The sequence below is a fragment of the Copadichromis virginalis genome, linkage group LG20 (assembly GCF_057382275.1).
Source record: "Copadichromis virginalis isolate Kocher_CV1m ecotype Utaka linkage group LG20, C_Virginalis_male_GT1.1, whole genome shotgun sequence".
NCBI classification, from domain to species: domain Eukaryota; kingdom Metazoa; phylum Chordata; class Actinopteri; order Cichliformes; family Cichlidae; genus Copadichromis; species Copadichromis virginalis.
Window position 1 is genome coordinate 28,951,890 of NC_140637.1, and position 21,894 is coordinate 28,973,783.

Consider the following 21,894-nt stretch of genomic DNA (forward strand, 5'->3'; position numbering starts at 1 on the left):
TAGCTATTTGCTGTCACCAGAGGGCAGCTTGTGTTGTTGTTGTTGGACCTTCCGCCAACCACAGAGAAGACCAAAGTTACAACTTACAAAGTGTTGAAGTGAAACTGTTACAAATGTTACAAACAATAAAAAGTGTCCACTGCAGCCAATGTTTGATCTTTAGTGGGGGGGGGTTGCTATTCCTACTCTTTCTTCACTCCCTTTCCTTTTTTCAGCCAATCAGCATTCTGCTTATCTGTTACATGCTGATGGCTTTTCTCAAGGACTCCAGTCAAGCATACACAAAATCCTTCACTCAGTGTAGCAATATACCTGCACAAATGGACATGAACTAGGAATTGGTAGTATGAATTCCCGTTTCAGCAAATAAGAATACGCTGCATAATCCTCCTTACTTTTTCAACAAACAAAAAAAAGTTGCCCCCCTGCTGGCCATCGATAGAATGCAGTTTAAGGTACGTTGTAGTACTTTCATTTCTTAAACATCCATTTTTTATATACAGTCCATGGTATTAAATTGGTGACGTTTAGCCACGGGGATGTTAGCATTTGATAACTGGCACTAAAATGATGCCATAAACAAAACTGTGGGACAAGTCAAATTACCATCTGAAAAGATCAGGAATCACAGATGAAATTAGCTTACATTTTATTCTGGAGCAAACAGTTAATTTCATTGCATTATTGTTCAAATATTTAACTCAAAAATGATAAATGTAAGCATCACGTATTGGCTGTAGAGGAAAAGTCAGAGGATCAGCAAAATTTGTGGGATTGTGGGATTGTGGGTCTGTGGGACTCTATACAACTAATCCATCCTCTCACCGTTGAATATTTCAGTCTTAACTGATGCTAAAATGGCTAAAAATGCAGCAACAGTTATGATACAATACCACATGAGGCCTGTCTACTGAGCATATTTTAACTGTCCAGTGTACTCAAGGAGTCTATGTACCATATAATATAATAAAACTGGATTTTAATCCAACAAAATTATAGTTCATGAGTGTTTAGACAATAGATAGAAAAGACAAAAACATGAATGTCAATATACATTAAATGCACAAATTTACTATTTTATGTTCCCTAGCTCTTTCAACCACTACAGAGAACATTAAAAAAATCTTGGTTTACTGCAAAGGTCTTCAACAACCATGAAAAATATACTGTAACAAACATATTCTCCATTTTATTTTCAGGTTATTCTATCTGTGAAGCAACATGCGTCCAAGTTCCTGGGGGGGAGGTGGAAGTGCACTGTGAGAAACAAACTCAGTCCATGAGTGCTTCACACTGTCCTTTCACTGACTTTCATCTGACAAGCAGTCAAGTCAATGTCAGCCTTACATCCTTCCTTCAAGCCTCCCCTGTGGTTTGGTCCTGTGTGGCGGTGCTCATAAGCAGTCCATTGAAAGAAAATAAAAAAATAAAAGGCAGCAGTGGACAGCTTGGAGGATGCCCTGCTCGTGTTTGAGGCTATACACCAAGCAGCATGCCCATGAAATCTGAACCGTTCTGTATTGTAATGGAAGCACCGGCTGCGTTATCCACAAATATGGAGGTGTACTGCCCAGCCTGCAGAGCAGAAACAAATAAAAATAAATGTAGAAAGAGTGTAGAAGAGTACTTTATGTCTTACTCTTGTGTGTCCCTGAGATCACCTGCAGCTCCAGCAGTCCCTGCACGCTGACAGTGAATATCTTGCTGTTACTTTCCAAGCCAACGATCATCTCCAGTGAACTGCAATCAGATGAAAAAATAACATTTCTGAGTAATTTTCAAACATGTCAAAGCTGCATTCTTTAAAACCCCATGAACTTCATCCAAGTGTAAAAGGCCTTATATTAAAAAGATAGTTAGTCATTGGCCAAATATGCATGCTCACTTTACTGCCAAGTTTTAGATGAGAGGAATTATTCCTTTGACATAGTTTAACGGTAAACAGGGAAACTATGTGTTGATTGTTTATGCCTATTACACATTGGCTTGCGGGGTCTATTGGTAAAATGTCAGGAAAATCAACTGCTCCAAACTAAAAAAAAAACTAAAAAAAAAAACCTTGGAAAACAATCAAAATGTATTCTCCATACAAATCCTGGATCTGTATTTTTGAGCCATTTGATTCCACTGATCACATAATACTCTTTAATAGTATTCAAAATGCTGCCATGTGCCACACGTTCCATGGCAAACCAGTAGCTGATGCAAACTGAGAACTTCACCATCAAAGTAAAAGTTGTGTCAATATTGCAAAGAGTGAAACTTTTACTTTGAAGGGGAACAGTCCTTGTTTCTGGACTGCAGGCACTCTTCATAGTTTCACGACCTCTTGGCGAGTAAATGGCAATTATTTGCAGATAAGTCGGCATCTTCATGCAAAACACTGGTGACCATAGCAACCTGCTAGGAAACAAAGCAACCGCAAACAGGTTTTTGGTGCCACACCATGTACCTCTTTGTGACCATTTTTCCCCAGGGGTTGCCACCAACCTCCAGCATCTTCTCGCCAACTGGTTGGGAAATATGTATTTTTCATTCGTGAATTGCGCATGCCATATGGCTGCTGTCCAGCCTTTAGGCCTGTATTATTCAAGTCGTAGCTAGCTTCTTGTGGCAGCTTCAGAATCCATGATACAGTTGTTTGAATAATCTCAATCTTCTTGTTTGACTCTCAGAAAGAAAAGAGCATAAAGACGAGTTTGACCCAAAGGTCAAACTTTTCCTTGAGCAACTGAGCACTCTCAGAGGCTGCACAGATGGCTGTAACATAGCTGCAGCCTTTAACCACACAGTGAGAGCACTGGCTCCTGTTTAGTGGAAAATGATAAATTTTTATGGCAAATCAATCATATTGGCCTTCCCTCCAACTGCCATCACAATGAGCCTCATTTCACATTCTCTGCATTTTCATGAGTGGGAGGGCGAGACTGGCTGGGGCTTTGGCTCAAAAAAGCAAAAGCCAAGCACTCTTTTGGGTTAAGTAACCCATCATAATAATATTATTTATGCATTCCCCTCATTGTACCACACTGAAAGGGAGGCTGTGGAGCTCTGCACAGTCCAGGGGAGACTTCAGGGAACAATTCATTTCAACAGCTTTCACTGACTTTATGTAAATAGAAATTTTGAAATACTGGAAAGAATTTGGATTTGGTATGGTTTTGTAAAAACATAAAATAAAATAAATGCCCTTCAGGCCCACCCTATCTGATGCTTCGTTATTTGCCTCGCACATCCCAAACTAGAGCAGTTCTCTGCTGTGCTGTTGTATGTAACAGGCTGCCTGCAGTGTCAAAGGTGAGTCTATAAAGATTAGTTAGGCGACAAGGACAAGGCCTCTAAATGAGAGGACATTTCCTTTTAGAGACCTGCTCTGTTTTTATACAGGAAATGCCAAACTGGTTCCACACAAAGTGTAACAGACAACCCCTTTTACAGCTCGTAACTTCTGGTGAAAGTTAAGGAAGCATTAAACACCACTAAAATATGACTGTGAGAGGAGAAAAGCCAAACGTAAATTGACAAAACAAGAATCTCAAGAATGCAAAGGATGACTGTAGTAATATTGAAACCTACTCAAGATTGATTTTATTTGTGATTGGTGGCGATATTATTCACTAACGTGCCAAAACTACATTGTTTCAAAGATTAGGTGCATAATTGAGGGGATTTGGGGGTGAGTCTGTAGGAGACTGAGCTTCAGGATATTTAACAACCTTACAGGATACATACGTGTATCTGTGGCAGAGGGATTCGATGCAGATCAACACCCGAATATTGTCCCTGGCCTTAAGCTGGCTCTTGCTCCTCTTCACCTCATTGTGATCTGTAAAATGGTCAGTGATCAATTAAGATAGGACAGCAAGAGTTACAAAAGTAGCTAAAACATCAAAAAGAGTCTATAAGGTTAGAACAGGCTAAAATACAAGACAAAGACGAAACAGCATAGGTCAATAAGGCTAAAACTACACTAGAAACAAGAAAAAACTCTTAACATTTCAAGATTGAAGTGCAAAGGTTATGAAAAAAAGGAAACTTTACAAGAAAAAAATTGTAAATTTGTGGGGATGTGATTTTTGCTTCTGAACGTGTTACTTTAATCTTTTCCTTTGACATTTTACCCCCATTTCTTTTTCTTTTAACAGATGCAATATGTCATTTCAATAAAAAAAAGGATCATTGCATAAAGGATTACCAAGATTTAAGTTATCCTTTATATGTAGGAGTCTTAAAGGTATAAATCTTAAACTGAATTTCGATAGCCTTCAGTGTTAGTGATAGACTGACATGCACCCCGCCTTTCAACCTATGACAGCTGGGAAAGGCTCCCGTGCTCTGCAACCCTAAGTTGGATAAATGGTTAAGAAAATGGGCCTCACAGTATGTATATCTATATACTATAATCACCTTCTTAATTATAAACAGGCAATTAAATGACTGGATTTCCACACGTAAGGGTTCAAATCAACTTTTATAAATGAACTTTTTAGGGATTTATAGTTGCAATGATACATCAGTTTAGTCTAGTGTTACGGTTTCAGCCACTGTAGCTCAAACATTTCCCACTACTCCTAATTTAGACATTAAACAAACGGTGGATTAATGGTGAAGTGGTGACGCATTTATTACAAGCTAACACCAATTCTTAAAAACCCATCTATAATACAAAGCCAAGGATCATTTTTTTCATGTCCGACAATGGGCCAGATTTCAAACATTCAAGGATCAGAAGATGATAAGATGACAATGAAGTGGTCAGACGAATGAGACGCTACTTTTTATTTGCACTGGACGAAAAATCATATCGCAGCTTCTTATGGCACGAGAAGTGGTTCGTCAAACAAACAGAGCTTGTTTGGGTGTTCTGTAAACAGTTGCTTCTCTGCTAAGCTGCTCAGAGAGTCTCTGCTTCAGCGAGGTTTCAATAATGTGTGTATGTATGAACTTGATTAGAATCAAGGCTTCTTTTCTTATCACAAAACTGTGATAAGTTTAACTGTTTTAACAAAGCCAACAAAAGCATGAAGAGGAGAATGGAAGCATGCCCTCACTCCTTAGTGGAGGTCTAATCATCTGGGTGGTCTATTAGTGAGCAGGGGCTTTAAGGCTTTGCTATATTACAGTAATAAGCTTTATAGGAAAGTTACTGTGATTTACCAATATGGACATTAGCAGAGAACTGGTAGATCCCTGTGATGGGAGCTGTGAACCTCCCAGTCGACTGGTCCATTCCCGACCCTCTGAGGAAAGCTCCTTTAGCAGGCGGCTGGAAGCACAGGAAAAAAAAGATTGATAGTGGATATGTTTTATGGCAACAGTATACAGGACCACAAAATAAAGGCCCAGCTACAGAGCACTAAGTACGGTATGTCTTCTGTGTGTGCTTCCAGGGCACTTTAGCAGAAACAATCCTACAGCCACTGCCCTTTCTCATCACTGTGGCACAGTTATGACAGAACTGCTTCCATGGCTCATTTATGCACAAGGTGTTGCATGGATTATGGCATTAATGAGACAAGGCTGTTCCATTTTTCACATGGAGGTTTACTGATGTGAAGGAGCATAAGCTATTTTCGCCTGTTCCCTTATCCATATTGGGTCGCCACGATGGGTAGCAACACATGTTAGATTTGGCAGATTTTTTTCTTTACTCTTCCTGATGCAACCCCAAAGGAATTTGTGCGTCCTCCCCAGGTCAAACCAGGGATTTTTCACTCGTTACACAAACATGCAGCTACTAAACCTAAATGCTGATGTAGCATGGGAACGCTGAGGACCAGGCAGGAGGAGAATAGCAAATCAAAGTGATAAATAGGAGATTGCTGGTAGGAGTGGGGACTGCTCCCGGCCATCTTGATAGACTGTGAACTGTGTTCCCCATATGGGCTGGATTGATCCATCCACTTTTTTGGCAGGAATTTAAAACATGCCTAACTGGCAGTGACTATTGGTTATTTTACCCGCCCTTTATATACCACTGTTTAGTAATTATTAATATTTACATTCTAATGCAACAGTTCCATATTTTATTTTTGGATTACTGCATAATTCCCAGTTCAAAATAATTTATCTTACACTGGACCTTAGTGCAGCAGCCCCCCAGTTCATTGTTTGAAACAAGCTTTTGTAGCACTTTCAATTCAATTCAATTTTACTTATATAGCGCCAAATCACGACAACAGTCACCTCAAAGTTCTTTATATTTTACGGTAGACCCTACAATAATACATAGAGAGAAAAACCCAACCATCATATGAACTTCTATGAGCAAGCACTTTGGTGACAGTGGGAAGGAAAAACTCCCTTTTAACAGGAAGAAACATCCAACAGCACCAGGCTCAGGGAGGGGCGGCCATGTGCCACAATCGGTTGGAGAGAGAAAAGGAAGACAGGACACTTCTACTTTAAGACCACCGTCCCTTTAAACCAAAGTTCTTCTGATTGACTGCTGCTCATAAACAGGTTTGATCGGCGGCTGTTTGTGGCTTCTATAAATTTTTTGTTTTGTTTTATGTGTGTACAAATATTTGCATTAAAAAATGTTAGAAATTTTTAAAAGAGCACACATTGTGTCAAAATTCACAAAATGTGTTATCCCTGAGCACATGCAGCACATGAGTTAAAGTATATCACATTTAACACATGGAGTCTAAACCATGAATCTCTAATAAATAGGGCCCCTGGACTCAGACCTTATTTTTATCCTTTGTCTCATTGTGTGCCTCTATAGTTCTGACTCTGCAAAAATATTAAAACTTTCCAAAGCCATAGTAACACGTCTTCACTAACATAGCTCTGTGTTTGCATGTTTAATAGTGTGCAGAGCCCAATGCACCCTCCTCCAGCCTTGTCAGCTAGTCCTAACTGGGCATAGTTCTTCCACTACAGCATGCTGTTTCAAACAGTGTCTATTTCTGTCCTCTCCCCACTTTATTCCAAGTCTGAGACAGAGTGCCTTTTGTAAGCTGCCCAGAGAGTGATGTGTAGAATAGAAAAAGCTGATATTTTTGACCAAAGAGGCAGTCTGAGTCTTGGAGTGGCACTGCATGCTTTGCCAGTGCCAGTTACCAGTGAGGGGATGATCCCCTCATAATTCTCCCACATGCAAAGTAAGCAGTGATTAGCAAACACTTACTCTTTCAGGGTTACGACAGAGAAACAAAATGTGAAACCCTGCAGAGGATGGTTAGCCAAAACTTTAGTTTTTCAGCCGCAAGCAGGGAACAAAGCTGGACCGATTCATAAACATTTACTCGGCTTCAAACAAACTTACTGTCTGAAAGTTCTGGAGCTCCACCAGAGTCTTCTTGTCGACCACTACGGGTCCCTTGAGCTTGCAGTGGAAAGCTTCTTCTATTCTGCGGTACGAGGTCATCCCCTCCAGGGTGAGGATGGTTGTAGGTAGCTGGCTGGGGCTGATTTGTCTGTCCAAGGCTGCTGTTCGCCTCTCTGTAGCCTCTGACAGAACATGCCCAGCACACAGTGACTCAATTGGATTTTTTTAACTATTCTCTCAGGATTATATTGTAATTTTAAAAAAGGTGTATAACTGTAAGATGAAGAAAAGAACAACCTTGTATCCAATAAAGGAGAATAAATGAATTGGGACAAAAAATCAACAGGCTTCTACCTTTAATCATCTCTTTGAACTCCTGCAGGAGAACTTCCTGAGTTACTTGAGCCCCAGGAGAGCCAGGAGGACCCTGGGGACCTGGAGGACCTGGAGGACCGGGTGGGCCTGGCTAATGGAAGACAGAGACACAAAAAATAATCATGTATCCAACTTAGCATAAAAAGTTTGTACATAAAATGGCTTAAAGTGAACATTTTTGAATAACTGTGGGACAAATAGCCTATCTTCTGGGTTTACCAGTGGTCGTTTGCGTTTGCGACATTTTCCAGGAAAGTTTCCAACGGGTCGTTTCACAAAGTCCATCCATGATCCCAGTGGATCCACCCTCTGGTGATCAGAACCCTGCACCAGAACAGAAGTCTGTATAAATTATTAGCGCAACATGAGTGTCGACTCATAACGTCATGATTGCAATCCACGCACGCCCTCCGTCAAGATTTCAAGTCAGACAAACCTTTAAAAAGTTTATTCAATTTATATAATAATCATATATTTTATAGTAATTTTGGTCAAACAGGGAAATGTCTTTCTTTCTGTCTCTCTTGCTCAGTCAACTGCAACGCTTCTCAACTGCCCATCAGTCACCATCGTCCTCCGAAAGCTTTACCTTGTGCTTATTTTTTCATTCCAGATAATTCACTCGTGTGCCACGTCACTTCTTATTTTGCCCAACAGGCTGGAATGAATGTAAACAAACTTTGTTAAGAGTAGTTGGTTTTTTTTTCTTTTCAGCACATGAAAATTTCCATGAGCACCCTGGTGAAAAATGAGTCTGCCTGTCTATGTGTAATGTCGATTCTGTGGACCGCAAGCCTCAATTACTGTAGTTTATAACAACATGTCAAAGTGGCCAACACTTTCCCCCTCACTAAAAGACAAACCAGTATTTTTTTATTAATACTGCTCATTAGATCTAATGATGGAAAATTTAATAAGTAAGATGGCATGAATATAGTATATAAACAAAGGGTTGTGTGTTTTCCAATCAGGGTGTATGTTCTCAGATAACTAATTAGTAAGAAACTGCTGTTTAGGTGAGTGAGATCTCACGGGGGGAAGTCCTCTGGATGAAACGTTTTTATACGTAGTGCTACAACTTGCTTGTTTTCATTTTGCTATAAAATGTGAGGCTGAATGACTTCCAATCACAGCAAGCTCACAAACTTACCCTAACCCTTCCCCAAATGTCAAGAGTCTTCAGCTGAGATGGAAGAGGAGATAAAGACGAGCCATGAAGGTGAGCTGTCTGAAATGGAATTTGTTTAGGTTTGGCAGCGGGACACGGATCACTTATCTGCTAAACCAACATGCCCCTTTCTTCACCGTTAAAGACTTGCATCTTGTTCCACCGCAACAGAGTAAATCCTTGTGTGTCTTTTTGTTAGGCTGGAATAAAAAACAGTTTCATGTTTGGGGATTTGCAGCACACACACACACCGCTTTTCACTCTCTGATTTTCTCTTTTCTCTGACATCAGGCAAAATAAACCACTTAACAGGCGTTGCATGCCAAACTGATCTTTGTTTTTGTTGCGATTTTGAGGCTTGGAAGACAGATAAAAGGGATTGATTTGGGCAAGAATACCTTTACACTACTCACTCAGTACGGTTTCCAAAAAACTGGAGGCCAAGTTATTTTATGATATTCGTTAACATAACAATACTATAAGCTTTTAAGCAAATGTTTAACAAAGTGTGCTTTTTTTGCTAAAATATAGATGACGAGATTGATACTACTTTTATTTCCATCTCCTAAATATGAAGCAAACACCACTGGCTTGTTAGTTTCTTTTAGCACGAAGACTGAAAACAGAGGGAAACAGTTAATCCAACACTTCAAAAGTAAGAAAATCCAGCAGCTCTCAAGCTCACTGATTCAATGCCAGCTCATAAATAAATAAATAAATAAATAAATACATTTTTATTTATATAGCACCTTTCAAGACAGAATCACAAAGTGCTGCACATAAGATTACAAGTCATGAAACGATTTAAAAAGAGAAAATAAAACGGGCAAAAAATTAACCAAAAGCAGTTTTAAAAAGGTGAGTTTTGAGTTGTTTTTTAAAAACAGCTACTGAGTCCACAGTTCTTAATGTTTGGGGGAGAGAGTTCCACAGTCTCGGGGCCACAGTGGCAAAAGCTCTGTCACCCTTAGTCCTCCTCTTAGTATTTTTTAAAGCAAGTAAGCCCTGATCAGATGACCTCAAAGACCTGCTAGGGACATAGGGCTGTAGCAGATCAAAGATGTAGGCTGGTGCCAATCTGTGCACAGCTCTGTAGGTCAAGACCAGGATCTTAAAATTGACTCTAAATTTAACAGGAAGCCAGTGTAACTGAGATAACAATGGTGTCACATGTGAGTACTTGGAGGATTTTGTCAAAAGCCTAGCTGCAGCGTTTTGCACAACCTGCAGACGATCCAGAGAACCTTTGCTTAGACACATAAACAGCGAATTGCAATAATCCAAGCGTGACGAAATAAATGCATGTATAGCAATCTCCAGTTCAGAGCAAGATAAAATCGGGCTTAGCTTAGCCACATTTCTTAAATGATAAAAACAAGCCCGAACCAGAGATTTCACATGCCCATCCAATGTGAGACTCGAGTCAAAGGTGACACCTAAATTCCTGATAGAGGATTTAACATAGAGTGAGAGAGGACCGAGAGCTTTCACTATCTGCGATAGAAACCTATCAGGGGCGCATACGAGGACTTCAGTTTTCCCCTCGTTGAGTTGGAGGAAATTTGCAGCCATCCAACGTTTGATTAAATCTAAGCAATCATTCAGACGCTGAAGCTTAGATAAATCCTCGGGCATAAAAGAACAACTGAATATCATCAGCATAACAGTGATAAGAAATGTCCTCAAAAGAGCCTATTATATGCTGGAGGGGGAGAAGATATATTAAAAACAATAAAGGCCCCAAAACTGACCCTTGAGGGACACCATAAGTGAGGGAGGTAGAGGATGACCTAAAATCGGAGACTGCCACAGAAAAGGATTGGTGATGGAGATAAGAGGAGAACCACTCTAATGCAGTTCCAGATACACCAACCCAATTTTTCAGCCTTTCAATGAGGATGTGATGGTCCAACATGAGTAGAACAGAGCATTTTCCTGCATCATTATTCATCAAGACCTATGAACCTATGAACGTGTCACATTATTTTCAATGTGCATGGTTCAGGCAGTTTTAGTATCTGAGCCCAGTATTGGAACCAATCAGCTAGTCTCAAATATTTTGGGGCTCTGAATGAATAGAGATGTAAAAACAAATGAAAACCTAAATTGTTTACAGACAATAGGCAACGGCCTTCCGTGCTCTGTATCCAGATTTTACCTTTACTCAACTACAGGCTGCTCAAATGTGACTGGTGGCTATTACTCGAACCTAATACAGACTAACAAACATGCTCATATTTGGATGTCTGTTTATAGAGATTATTCTGCACCTAAACAAATGGTTTTATTCCTAGACTGAAAAGTGAAAACAAACCTTACGTTGACCTTAGAGGGATAAAAAAGAATCCAAAAATAGGACGCAAGTCTCGGTTCAATTCTGCTTCATCTATATAAAATATGAAGCAAATCACAAACAATCCTCCCAAGGAACTTTATATTGTCAGGTGAAGATCCTACTATAATGGAGAGACGCGCAAGAGAGAAAGACAGCATGCCCCTGGCAACAGTGGGAAGGAAAAACTCCCTTTTAACAGGAAGCAACCTCTAGCAAGAACACACTCAGGTTGGAGGGGGCAGCCGTCAGTCGCACTGACAGTGACAGATTTATGCCATCATCTCCTAACATCCATCCAGTCCCCACGGTATTTTCTTTTAATTTAACAAAAAGCAAACAAACAAAAAACATGATTTCTATAAATTATTTCATCGCTGCCCTCCAGTAGACTGGTAACCAGTCTAGGGTGTACCCCACTTGTCACCTTATGACAGCTGGAAAGGCTCCGGTGCTTAAAAAAACAAATATAACTGAGGTTAACAGGTCATGGACTTTCTGATAGAGCCAGATTATATCTTTCCAGTCTATATACTATGCTATGTTAGCCACCTGCTGGCTGTAAGTTTGATTTATAAATCTGTCAAACTCTCAACAACAAAACAATATTAATGTAACATACCAGCTCTGTGAGCTTGAATAAATACTATAAATCAACATGCTGATGCTGGAACTGTAGACAACTCAGTACAATCTGAAACAGACCCACAATGAGATGATGAGGCGGACCGGCAGGCTCTCAACTGAGAAAAAGTAAACACTTAACATTTGTTCTTGGTCAGTGTCAAAGATATAAAACTGTTAATTTGGCCCACACATGTGCCCGGTAATTACACCTCTTATCATTGCCAGGAAATCAGCCATGCTCTGAGCTTGGCATCCTCTTTAATACACACCATTGCAATTAAACCATTAAACCCTTGCCCTGAAGGATTTTCTGTGCTCAAAGAAGAAAGGCTTTGACCACGGTAATTATAACCTTCATTTCTAAGCTAAAATATAACTGCAAATCACTGTATAAATAATTTAATCATCAACTTTAGAAACTTTTTTCTATAAAATATACTGTGCTCTCTTTGTGTCTGTTTCTACTGTCAGTAAAGTGCATCACTTGCCAAAAATTGTCTGATTCATTGCATGCAGCTGGGTGTATGTCTCAACCGAGAACTTCAAAGACTCCACACATGCAGACATGAAAACCATATTGCTGTATGACAAAGAAGAACCTGTCGAAAGGCCTTCAATCCCTCACTCGCTGCTATGCTGTAAAGTAAACTATAGATTCCTTTGCATAGCTCAGTATCAGCACGTATAGGTGACGAACAAACAGGGAGGGGATCCAGGTATACGTCGTAGAGTTGATGAAGAACACCGGGGCTCTGGCTTTGATCACCGCTGATGTGTGAGTGCCTCAAAGTGGCCTCGTCTCTCAGCGGGTATGAGCACACGCCTTTCCAACGCAGACCATGAGAATGTGTCAGGTATTCTGTCTGAAGGTGGGAAACGTTAAATCTTTTAGACAGTGTTTACCCTGGTCGATGATGGGGCTCTAAATCACGTCTCATTACTCAGACTCTCATCTTAAGAATGTAAAGTCTAATATCTATGGATGGATGTTAATTTAATCCATTAAATTATGATTTTAATTGTTTCTGGCAGAGAAAATATCAAATCCATCTCAGCGATTTTAAAGTTCACAAACGACTTATGACTATATCTTATTTGTTATGCAAAAAAACAATACAATTCACTCTTCTGAGTTTTCTGCACAGATTAAACAGGTTACCTTGTTTCCCCCTGCTACTATCTCTGGAGCTTAATTTCAACTTGTAGTTGTACAAGCATGAATGCATGGTCATTTGGGGATTTTAATTTGAGCAGTTCTTGGCCAGCACGGTGATGCAGTCGTTAGCAGTGTTCGCTCTGTTGCCTCACAGCAAGAAGGTCCTGACTTCAACTCCAGTATCTGTCCAGGGCCTCAACCTGATGTTCTCCCTGCAGGTTTGGGTTCGGTTAATCTGTGATTCTAAAGGTGTAAATGTGAGTGCAAATCGTTGTATGTCTCTCTGGCCAGCGTAAGATTGTACCCTCCCTTTCGCTCGATGGCAGCTGGGATAGGCTACAGCCCCTCTGCGACTCTGATAAGTATAAGTGGAAGAGGCTGGATGGGGCTCCTCTTCTTCTAGAGTGGAATGATTATAGAGCATTCATCTTTAATGACTTTTAAATAGAGGAATTGTTGCACAATTTTGACTTTGTGGTGTTCCCTAATCTAATATTCATACACTCACTTAGTGGTAATGAAGGTTCTATAAAGTCTTTTAATACGACAAGGCAAGGCCTATAACCTTTTTCATTATTGACCATGATTGACTACAACTGGTACTTTTTCTTCACCGGCATAAAAAAGATGTGTTTGACAGCACTCGTTGGACTGACCAATAGTTTATTTTTTCGCAGTGTAGGAACAAAAACCACTTGACTATGTTTAGTCTAATTTCTCTAAACAGACATCTGAATGTGCAGAAAAACAAACTGGTACTAAAAGCTGTTCTGTTTTGTTTGTTCTTAGAATAATAGGAAAGTCTAAGCAACTTCAAATCCTAGGTGAGTACAAGTTATTCTAATGTGCCACCACTTTGCCAAGGACTGGAAGAAAACCCAAACTGTCACCCTCAGATAAGAGGAAATTGGTCAGGATATTCAGGAACAATCCAGGAACCACCAAGGCCTCAAGCCTGCCATGAATTGGAAAACACCGGAATACCAGCGTCATGATCAACAGTGAAGCCAGTTTTTTATCATCGTGGAATGAGAAGATGCCGACTAAATAAGCAGGCCCTGCTCCAAAATGAACACCTTCAGGTTTGACCTGAAATTTGGTCACCCACACAGAAACTGACCGATTTGGCCACAATCACAAGAGGTTTGATGGGAGGAGTTAAGGGGAAGTTTTTAAACCTAAGAATACTACAGCAGCAGGCACTTAGGGTGGAGGTAGTGTCATGCTATGGTTCTGTTTTGCTGCCTGTGGTACTGGTACATTGCACAAAAGTAACAATACAAAAGTTTACATCTTATAAGTAAAATGCTTGCATTCAATATTTTGCCTAAAAAGAGAACTTTTAGTTCATTTGTTTATAGGTTATTTATTTATCGAAATTTGGTAGCTATAGTTTGGCTTAGCATAAAACTGGGAAACAGAGAAACAGCTAACATTGCTGTGTCTTAAGATACAAAAGTTTATCTGCAAGCAACTCTAAAGCTCATTCATTAATGCATAATTTGATCTTGTATTATAAAACAAGACAAAATCAAAAGCCTGGCTAGCTGTGCTTCCTGTCTGTGGTCATCAGCTTGAGCTAAGCGACCCAGCTCTAAATGGCAGAGAGAAAGAAATCCTGTAATTTATTTTATTTATTTCATAATATTGTTAAGTAAAGCTTGTCAGTGTTTTAGGATTAAGAATAAAAATACATGTTTTCAGTGTGTGTGTTACCATTATGTAAGTGTTAAAGCTGATGCATTAGTTATTTATAGAGAAATGAGAAAGAGGCAACTTTTCTGATTTCATCAAAAAGTAAGTGTTCATTTTGCATGAGAGCAATTTTTAAAATATCTTTATTCTTTTCTATTCCTTTTTCAAATTGGTAGTTTTTACTGCTTCATGTTCAAAATCTTTAACAGAGTGAAGTAAAAAGCACAATAGTTGCTTCTTAAACCGAATAAAGTTGAGTACGAAGCAAACAAACTTCAAATACTGAAGTGAAAGTGCTTAAATATTGTGCAGTACTTATTATTTGAGCAAATACACCAAATCATTTTCCACTGCTTGTGCCTGGCATCCATGTCTTACCATAAGAGTGAAGATAGATGGTTTTATTAACCCGCAGCATGGTGAGTTTAGAGCTTTTGGATCAATTAGTGGATCAGTTGTGATGATTGTTGATCATTCGCAGAAGCCTATAAGATTTTATTATCCACAGAAGACCGACCTGGGCCTGCACAAATAAATCTTTTCGTACGACGCTTTAAATGTGTTTGTCATGTAGTTTGGAGAAAATTAAGTAGAATTTATTTGAAGCAATAAAATGGGAAATATTTCCCTGGGGCAGCGTGCCACCAAAAACACAAACACAACTGTTAAAACATGTCTCTGGGGCTGCAACCAGATACTGAAACTCTACTCTTCTGCAGGCAGCTCCTGAATTCTTCCGTGTGCGTACAAAAAAACTTATCTTATTTTCACTTCTGCCTTATCTGTTTTTCTACCTGCTCGTACACACTCGACAACATGAAACATTTTGCTGATGATAAAAGTGTTCCGCATGCAGGTTTAAGGTTGGACAGGATGATTAAGAGTCATCTCTAATCCCTTGTTTTTACATCCCTGCACTGCTCCCTGTGCAGTCATCCATGCATGGTGGAAGGGCCTTACGCTGGGCCAACACCGCCCCAGAAGGCAGGGATCCCCAGGCTGTGTGGGACGAGGGGATCCTGCTAACCTGCGTGCATCTCAGTTGTCATGCATCCGCCCACGTGTTCCCCACCGCTGCGCTTCACAGACACAGATTGATTCGAAGATTTATCACTGAAGAGGTAAATACAGTTAAGCATGCAATGTTGACTCGGCTCTCTGCACACTGTGTTATTACTCAATTGGCAAACACAGTGTGCAAAACATAATTACTCTATCACATAGGGGCATATTTGGAAGTGTAAATTAAATGTAGTTATTATTTAATGATAAGGTCAAACATTCTTCTCATAATATGTCCTGAGCTTTTTTCTAACTGCCTCTTTGTTGTCCCAACAAAGTTGCACTTCTAGCATACGAGAGAAAGTGAATAAATTTGTGTTTATGCTCAAGACAATCTCAGCTTCCTCTTCATATAAAAAGCAATCTAAGCTGAAAGACACTTTGATCGTTGTGTCACATCTGTTTTGTGTACAAATTATAGCTTTGAAATTGGAAGTGAGTGCTCATTTTCCCTGTGGTAGGTAAAATGAGCTGTTGAAAAGCATTACCTATGCTGTGCCATCACAGATCACAGTTTGCCACTTCACAGTAAAAACTCATGAGATCTTCCTCTTTTTACATGATTCCAATACTGTTCTGGACTATGTTATATAACCACATACTAGGAACGCTCCTGGTGACTAATTTACAAGTCACTTGAATGCAAGAAAAGAGTCCAAATTTAGCAAAACTGAATCTGTCCAAGGAGCAATCCGGCAATGTTCTGCCCTTTATCCAGTTTTCGGTCGTTGGGGCAGCAGTCTAGGTAGACAAGCCCAGACCTCCCTCTCCCCAGCCACTTCTCCCAGCTCATCCGAGGGAACATCAAGACATTCCCAAGCCCGCTGAGAGATATAATCCCTCCAGTGTGTCCTCGGTTTCTAGCTAGCATTAACACAAGCTAACATTGACCCGGGTAGTCATTATATTCAAGGTACAATAAAAAATAAGTAGAGTGGTTGCTCCTCCACATCGAAAAGAGCCAATTGAGGGTGTTTGGACATCTGACTAGGATGCCCCCTGGAAATTTGAGGCAGACTCAGGACCCGCTTGGGAATGTCTCGGTGTCCCCCTGAATGAGCTGGAGAAGGTGGCTGGGGTGAGGGAAGTTTGAGCTTCTCTGCTGAGAGTGCTGTCCCCACAAATCAAACCCAGATAAGCAGCAGAGAATGAATGGATGCATGGATGGATGCATGGATGGATAATAAATCAGCTAATCAAACCTGAAGAAATACATAGCACTATATACTTATACACTATATACAATACTTTGCCTCTTCCTCACTCATATCGGAGTGCGCTGTATATGCATCTACATTATCGGTTCTCAGTAAAATCCTGCCATGATTAATGACCTCTGCAGTTGGTTTTTGTTTAAGCCACAGTTGATGAATTTACTGCTGAAGTTCTGGATATAGCAGTTACAGAAACATGACCAACTCATGATAAGAATCAGGCAAGATTAAGGGATTTTTATATAAATCCAGCATCAACCTGAAGCTGCAGACAAAATCCAAATAAAACAGCCGCTCTGTGTCTGGGAGGTGAAAACACAACAGTGTGGTTTATTTTACTGCCCAAGTTCAGATGTAACGCAAAACAGTGTTTGTTATTTGTTTCTTTTTCCCTCTGTTTTATGACTCCATTAGGTTAAATAAGCATAACCTTTTTGACTGTCTGACAGGCTGAAACTAGAGTTTACTGTGGACTCTTCACACCAACGGTGGGAGGTGTGTGCTCTCACAGTGGCCTTGTTTCCTGAGGGACTCAGTTTTGTCTCAATGTGTGGGTTGATCCAAAAGGTCCCACACGCCGCTGTATTAATCATCACTACAGATGAGAGAGAGGAAACAAAAACCCTCACCTCAGGCTAAACCCAGCCATTACTCAACACGCCAGGCGTGATGTTTGACTTGACTCCCTCCATTACAGTCATCACAGATCCTTCACTGCGCTCGGCAATGACAGATTCCTCTCATCTTTAGAGCAGGGTGCACAATAAGCCTTGTACTTTTAACGCACTGTACTAAACCTCTGAGACGTGACGGCTCGCAGAGATCACGGTTGTTTGAAATGTTCATCATCTCATTAAAAAAATTCCTCTCACAGCGTAGCTCCACACCTCACTGTTGTGATCACTTTCAAATGGAAAATCTCCAGAGGAATGCAGGGTTTGACTGCCCACTGCCAGCAGCCCACACACAGGATTGGTCAGATAGAAAACGAATGCCATCATAAGAACTGTTTCCACTGGGCACAAGGGGGAAAAAATGTAAATTTGGAGTGTAAATGTTTGGCTTGTTTGAGAATACAAATTGCTTGCCAAGACAGCTCCAATGGACGTGCTGTTTTCTCTGAGCCCTAACAGATGTGTAATAGGATAAACTAACAAACTACCCAAGACAAGCAAGTTTACCACTTTTCATGATGTGTGGCATGCTTCTTTTTTTTTTCTCTATACCCGCCAAAAGAAACCCAGAAAGAGTGGCACTGACAAATGCAACCTTCAATGCAACCTCTTCCACAGATGTCACGCTTAAATCTCAGGTTCTATCAGAGGTGACAGTGTTTGGCAAAGACACTGTCGGGCATAACACTGCGTCTTAAGAGTGATTATGCCATTACCCTGTGATTGTGGGAGATGAGATGAAAAGAATGTTAGAGAGGGAGGCAAAGGGGGATAATCCTCACAGAGGTGTTCCCTTTCAGGGCCCTTTCTATGGGGCTTTGTGAGGGGCTTACACGGCATGCTGCCCCAGTTTTCAGGGCCACACCGCCCCTATCGGATGTCCCAGACACAGCGGAGTCGGGGTAGGCCTGTGAATGACAGCGTCAATGGGCTGGGAAAAACATCACCACAGGTACTATAATACCTCTCCAGCTAACTTTCCCAGGAGTCACATCACTGCCTACAAGGCAATCCAAGAGCAGCAGTGTTTGTGAGGACACCCTGCTCCCTGTGGGACGAGGCAGACCAGCGAGATCCCGATGGGGTGCAATCTTCAGCAAGATTCAGGGCTGACACAAGGTCATCCTTCATAGCTGTTGTTTTTACTGGGCGAACCAAGTCAAATAAACAGCGCCAGGCCACAACCACCTACAAAGTGTTCTTAGAGACACAAAGAAGACCTCACTGTGTGGTTTCTAGAAGAGGGGGGAAAGGAGTGGAGGTTACCGCGAGACTGGCTGGTATATAGGGCAGTGAGAGTTACATGAGAATGCCAACATAATGGGTGGGCTGAAAGCAAAACAAATAGCCTGTTGGAAAGTTTCACAAATATGCAACACCAGCAATAAACCAATAAATAACAGAGTCAAGGGCCGACTGTTGCTCCTGAAAATGGAAGTGTACCGCAGCAATGTTGTTATGTAAGCGGGATTCATTTCTAATAAAAACACTGTTCTTGTGTTGAGAGGTTTGTAAATACCTCATCTCGCTTTACTGCACCCTGAATTGTTCACATAAGCTGAAACACTGGAGGCAGGCACCCGCAGCGCACACTAATTGACGCATTGATCACCCTTTAGATGTCCACATTCCTGGCATGCCTTGGGAAGTCATCTATTTAGAGCTTCACACATTTTGGTCCGTCAAACTGTATGAGGCCTGACCTGGCAGGGCACACCTGCCCCGACCTTTGCCACACTTTATTTATCTATTTCTATACAGCCTGTGCTGACAGGTATATGTCACATATCTGCAAGGCAACCTTAAATTAATCTGAAGTCCTAAATATATATTAAAAAGAAATTGCATTGGAATTTAATACCTTGATGGTCCCACCAACTTCTTCACTGTTGGATAGAGTTGTGTTGTACGTCTCTGTGTGCTGTGGAGTGGGCTCCTTTGGCCTCTTCCTCTCCTTCTTGGCATCCACTCCATCTAGAAGGACACACTGGGTCCAGAACACCACAGCCACTACGGCCAGAGGCATAGCCCCACACCACATCTTCACAGTCTTTCAATCAGCACCTGAATCCCTGCAGAAACAACCCGAATCTTCTGGAAAAGGACCAGTCGTGTGGTTGGACGCAAGCTGAAGATGCCCACGAGGCTTACAAACACAAGAGACTGGAGGAATGCAGCTTCAGGGACTCCCTGTCCAAGAGACTGTCAGACTGACTGCTGCTCCCCTCTTGATGAGCTCTGAGCCAGCCCAGCGTTTGCAGGGGCACTGCTAAGTCTAGCCAGACTTCCAGGAGGCTTACTCAACTATGAAATGTGTCAAGCAGAATGGTCCAAGGGAATGACAGATCTGTGGAGATCTGACAGCAAATAAACCCATTAGTGAGATTTTTCACGCTTTCTGCTCTGTTGGGGGGGTGGAGGTGCTGAAGGGGGTTGGGTTGGGGTGTTGTGGAGGGCACAGGGGGTCAAAAGAAGAGGCTGAGAGGAGGGGCGTCCAAAGCTGAGGGTGGGCTGTAGGGACTTAGAGATGGATGGCAATATTCTCTTTTCCCTCGCTCTCCCCCGCTGCTTCTTAAACTCAACAATAGAGTCCAGGCTCCAGCAGACTGGTGTGGTAGCTGGAAAAAGCTGCAATATCCACAGAAGTTGGGCTCAGATCAAAAGATGCAGATCAGCATTCAGATCAATCTGCGTGCATCCATGGGGATGCCAAAGAGAAGACAGTTGAAGTCCTGTATTGATCTTAGCCGGCCTTATTTTCTCCTTAAAGTGGTCACTCAGGTGCTGCCTACTGACTGTCCCAACAAGTCCATGTGCAGAGATTTGGTGCCCGGTGGGTCTCTTTTTTTCTTGCTCCACTGCACTCCCTACCTCTCTGGTCCCAGCTGCTCCTTTGCTTTCTGACTGAGCTTACAGGAGGGCTCACAGTGGAGTTTTATCATCACCCATTCTCCCTCCCCCTGTCCTTCTCTCTCTCTCTCTCTCTCTCTCTCTCTCTCTCTCTCTCTCTCTCTCTCTCTCTCTCTCTCCACGTCTCTTTTGACTCTCTCTATTGGCAGCCTCAGCTGATTCAGCTCTGTTTTATCTCACTTCTGAAGAGCTTCTTGGCAGACAAGTTATGGGATGTGTACAAAGTTGTCTATGCCTCAATACAGGCCTGATTTACCAAAGCTCCAAGCTAGAAGTAAAAACTAATTCATGCACCTTTTTGTGACCTTAAGACATTATCTTGTGTAATCTGTTGTTTGAAAGTATGCCAGGGACAGAAATCTAGACTGCAGTACATACCTGTTTGTTTTACTCAGTGTTGGTGTTCAATTCTTTGAATACTCCCAGAGGAAAGGAGTAGAAATTGCATGTTTCACTAAATAATCATGGCTGATGTGAATAAATTACTGGTCTGGGTATTTCTACAATCATTCATCAAAAAGGAATTCAACCCTGCCAGATTGTTTCTAATAAATAACATGTTAGCTCATGAGTGCATACCACATACTTTTTTTTTTTTTTTAACTTAAAATTTTAGACTGCCGTTTCATTTGTTTGCCAATTTTACATTTTAAAGCAGTGCCATCTAGAGGTAGCGGCGTGAAATACAAACATTTACCAGTGACATCTCACTTCCTGCCTTTTGTGCGAAGACGTAGCAGGAAGTTGCAGCCAAGAAGCACCAAGCTCAACAGCAGACGACAAAATCAGTCCAGGAAATACGTGATCTTAAATTCAAAATAAAAGGAAAAAGTCTTACGCTCAACATAAAATAAAAATAAATAAATAAATAAATAACGTTTGGCAGTTTGGAGCAAATAGTAAAACATGTGTAAGGTTTTATGGTTTATGGTTTTTATGGTTCTTGTGTGTTTTGTGCTTTTTATAGCTTTAATTTTACCACACACACACACACACACGCACACACGCACACACACATAGATCTTAAGGTGACATTAGGTTCTTCAATTTTTCATATTTTCCATTTTTGGCTTAGTAAATTCAAGATGCCTAACTTGAAGCTTTGAGATATTAATTTCAATTTTCAGCTTAGCTCCCTGGCATTTACTTTTTGTTTACAATATTGACAGTAATTTCATTTAACTAACCTTTATGCTTTACTTTTTTTAAAAATTAATTATCTTTACTCTAAATATCTATTAAATTTTAATATTTTCTGTTTTAGACCACTAAAATAGACCACTGATTACTTATATCTAGCACTATTTCCACTTTTAAGATAAACCTTTATTAGTATTTTAATGTTACTTTTAGCATTACTGTCAGTTATTTTGTAATTTTTTTTGTACAACTGTTTATCTGTTGT

General features: G+C 40.8%; 1 protein-coding gene across 2 annotated transcripts; it reads right to left on the reverse strand.

The window, feature by feature from the left end:
- Nucleotides 1-959: 959 nt before the first annotated feature.
- On the reverse strand, nucleotides 960-21,284 carry c1qtnf12 (C1q and TNF related 12). 2 transcript variants are annotated; one of them, XM_085444342.1, is made up of 8 exons: nucleotides 21,187-21,284; nucleotides 7,871-7,975; nucleotides 7,631-7,742; nucleotides 7,274-7,458; nucleotides 5,158-5,266; nucleotides 3,733-3,826; nucleotides 1,662-1,740; nucleotides 960-1,575 (listed from the first exon to the last, which is right to left on the reverse strand). In XM_085444342.1, the coding sequence occupies exons 1-8, from the start codon at nucleotides 21,193-21,195 to the stop codon at nucleotides 1,477-1,479; spliced, it is 792 nt and encodes a 263-aa protein (XP_085300468.1). In that variant the 5' UTR covers nucleotides 21,196-21,284; the 3' UTR covers nucleotides 960-1,476. The 2 variants fall into 2 exon arrangements, with proteins under 2 accessions (XP_085300468.1, XP_085300467.1); XM_085444341.1 differs by lacking the exon at nucleotides 21,187-21,284 and adding an exon at nucleotides 19,441-20,496.
- Between the last annotated feature and the right edge of the window lie 610 nt (nucleotides 21,285-21,894).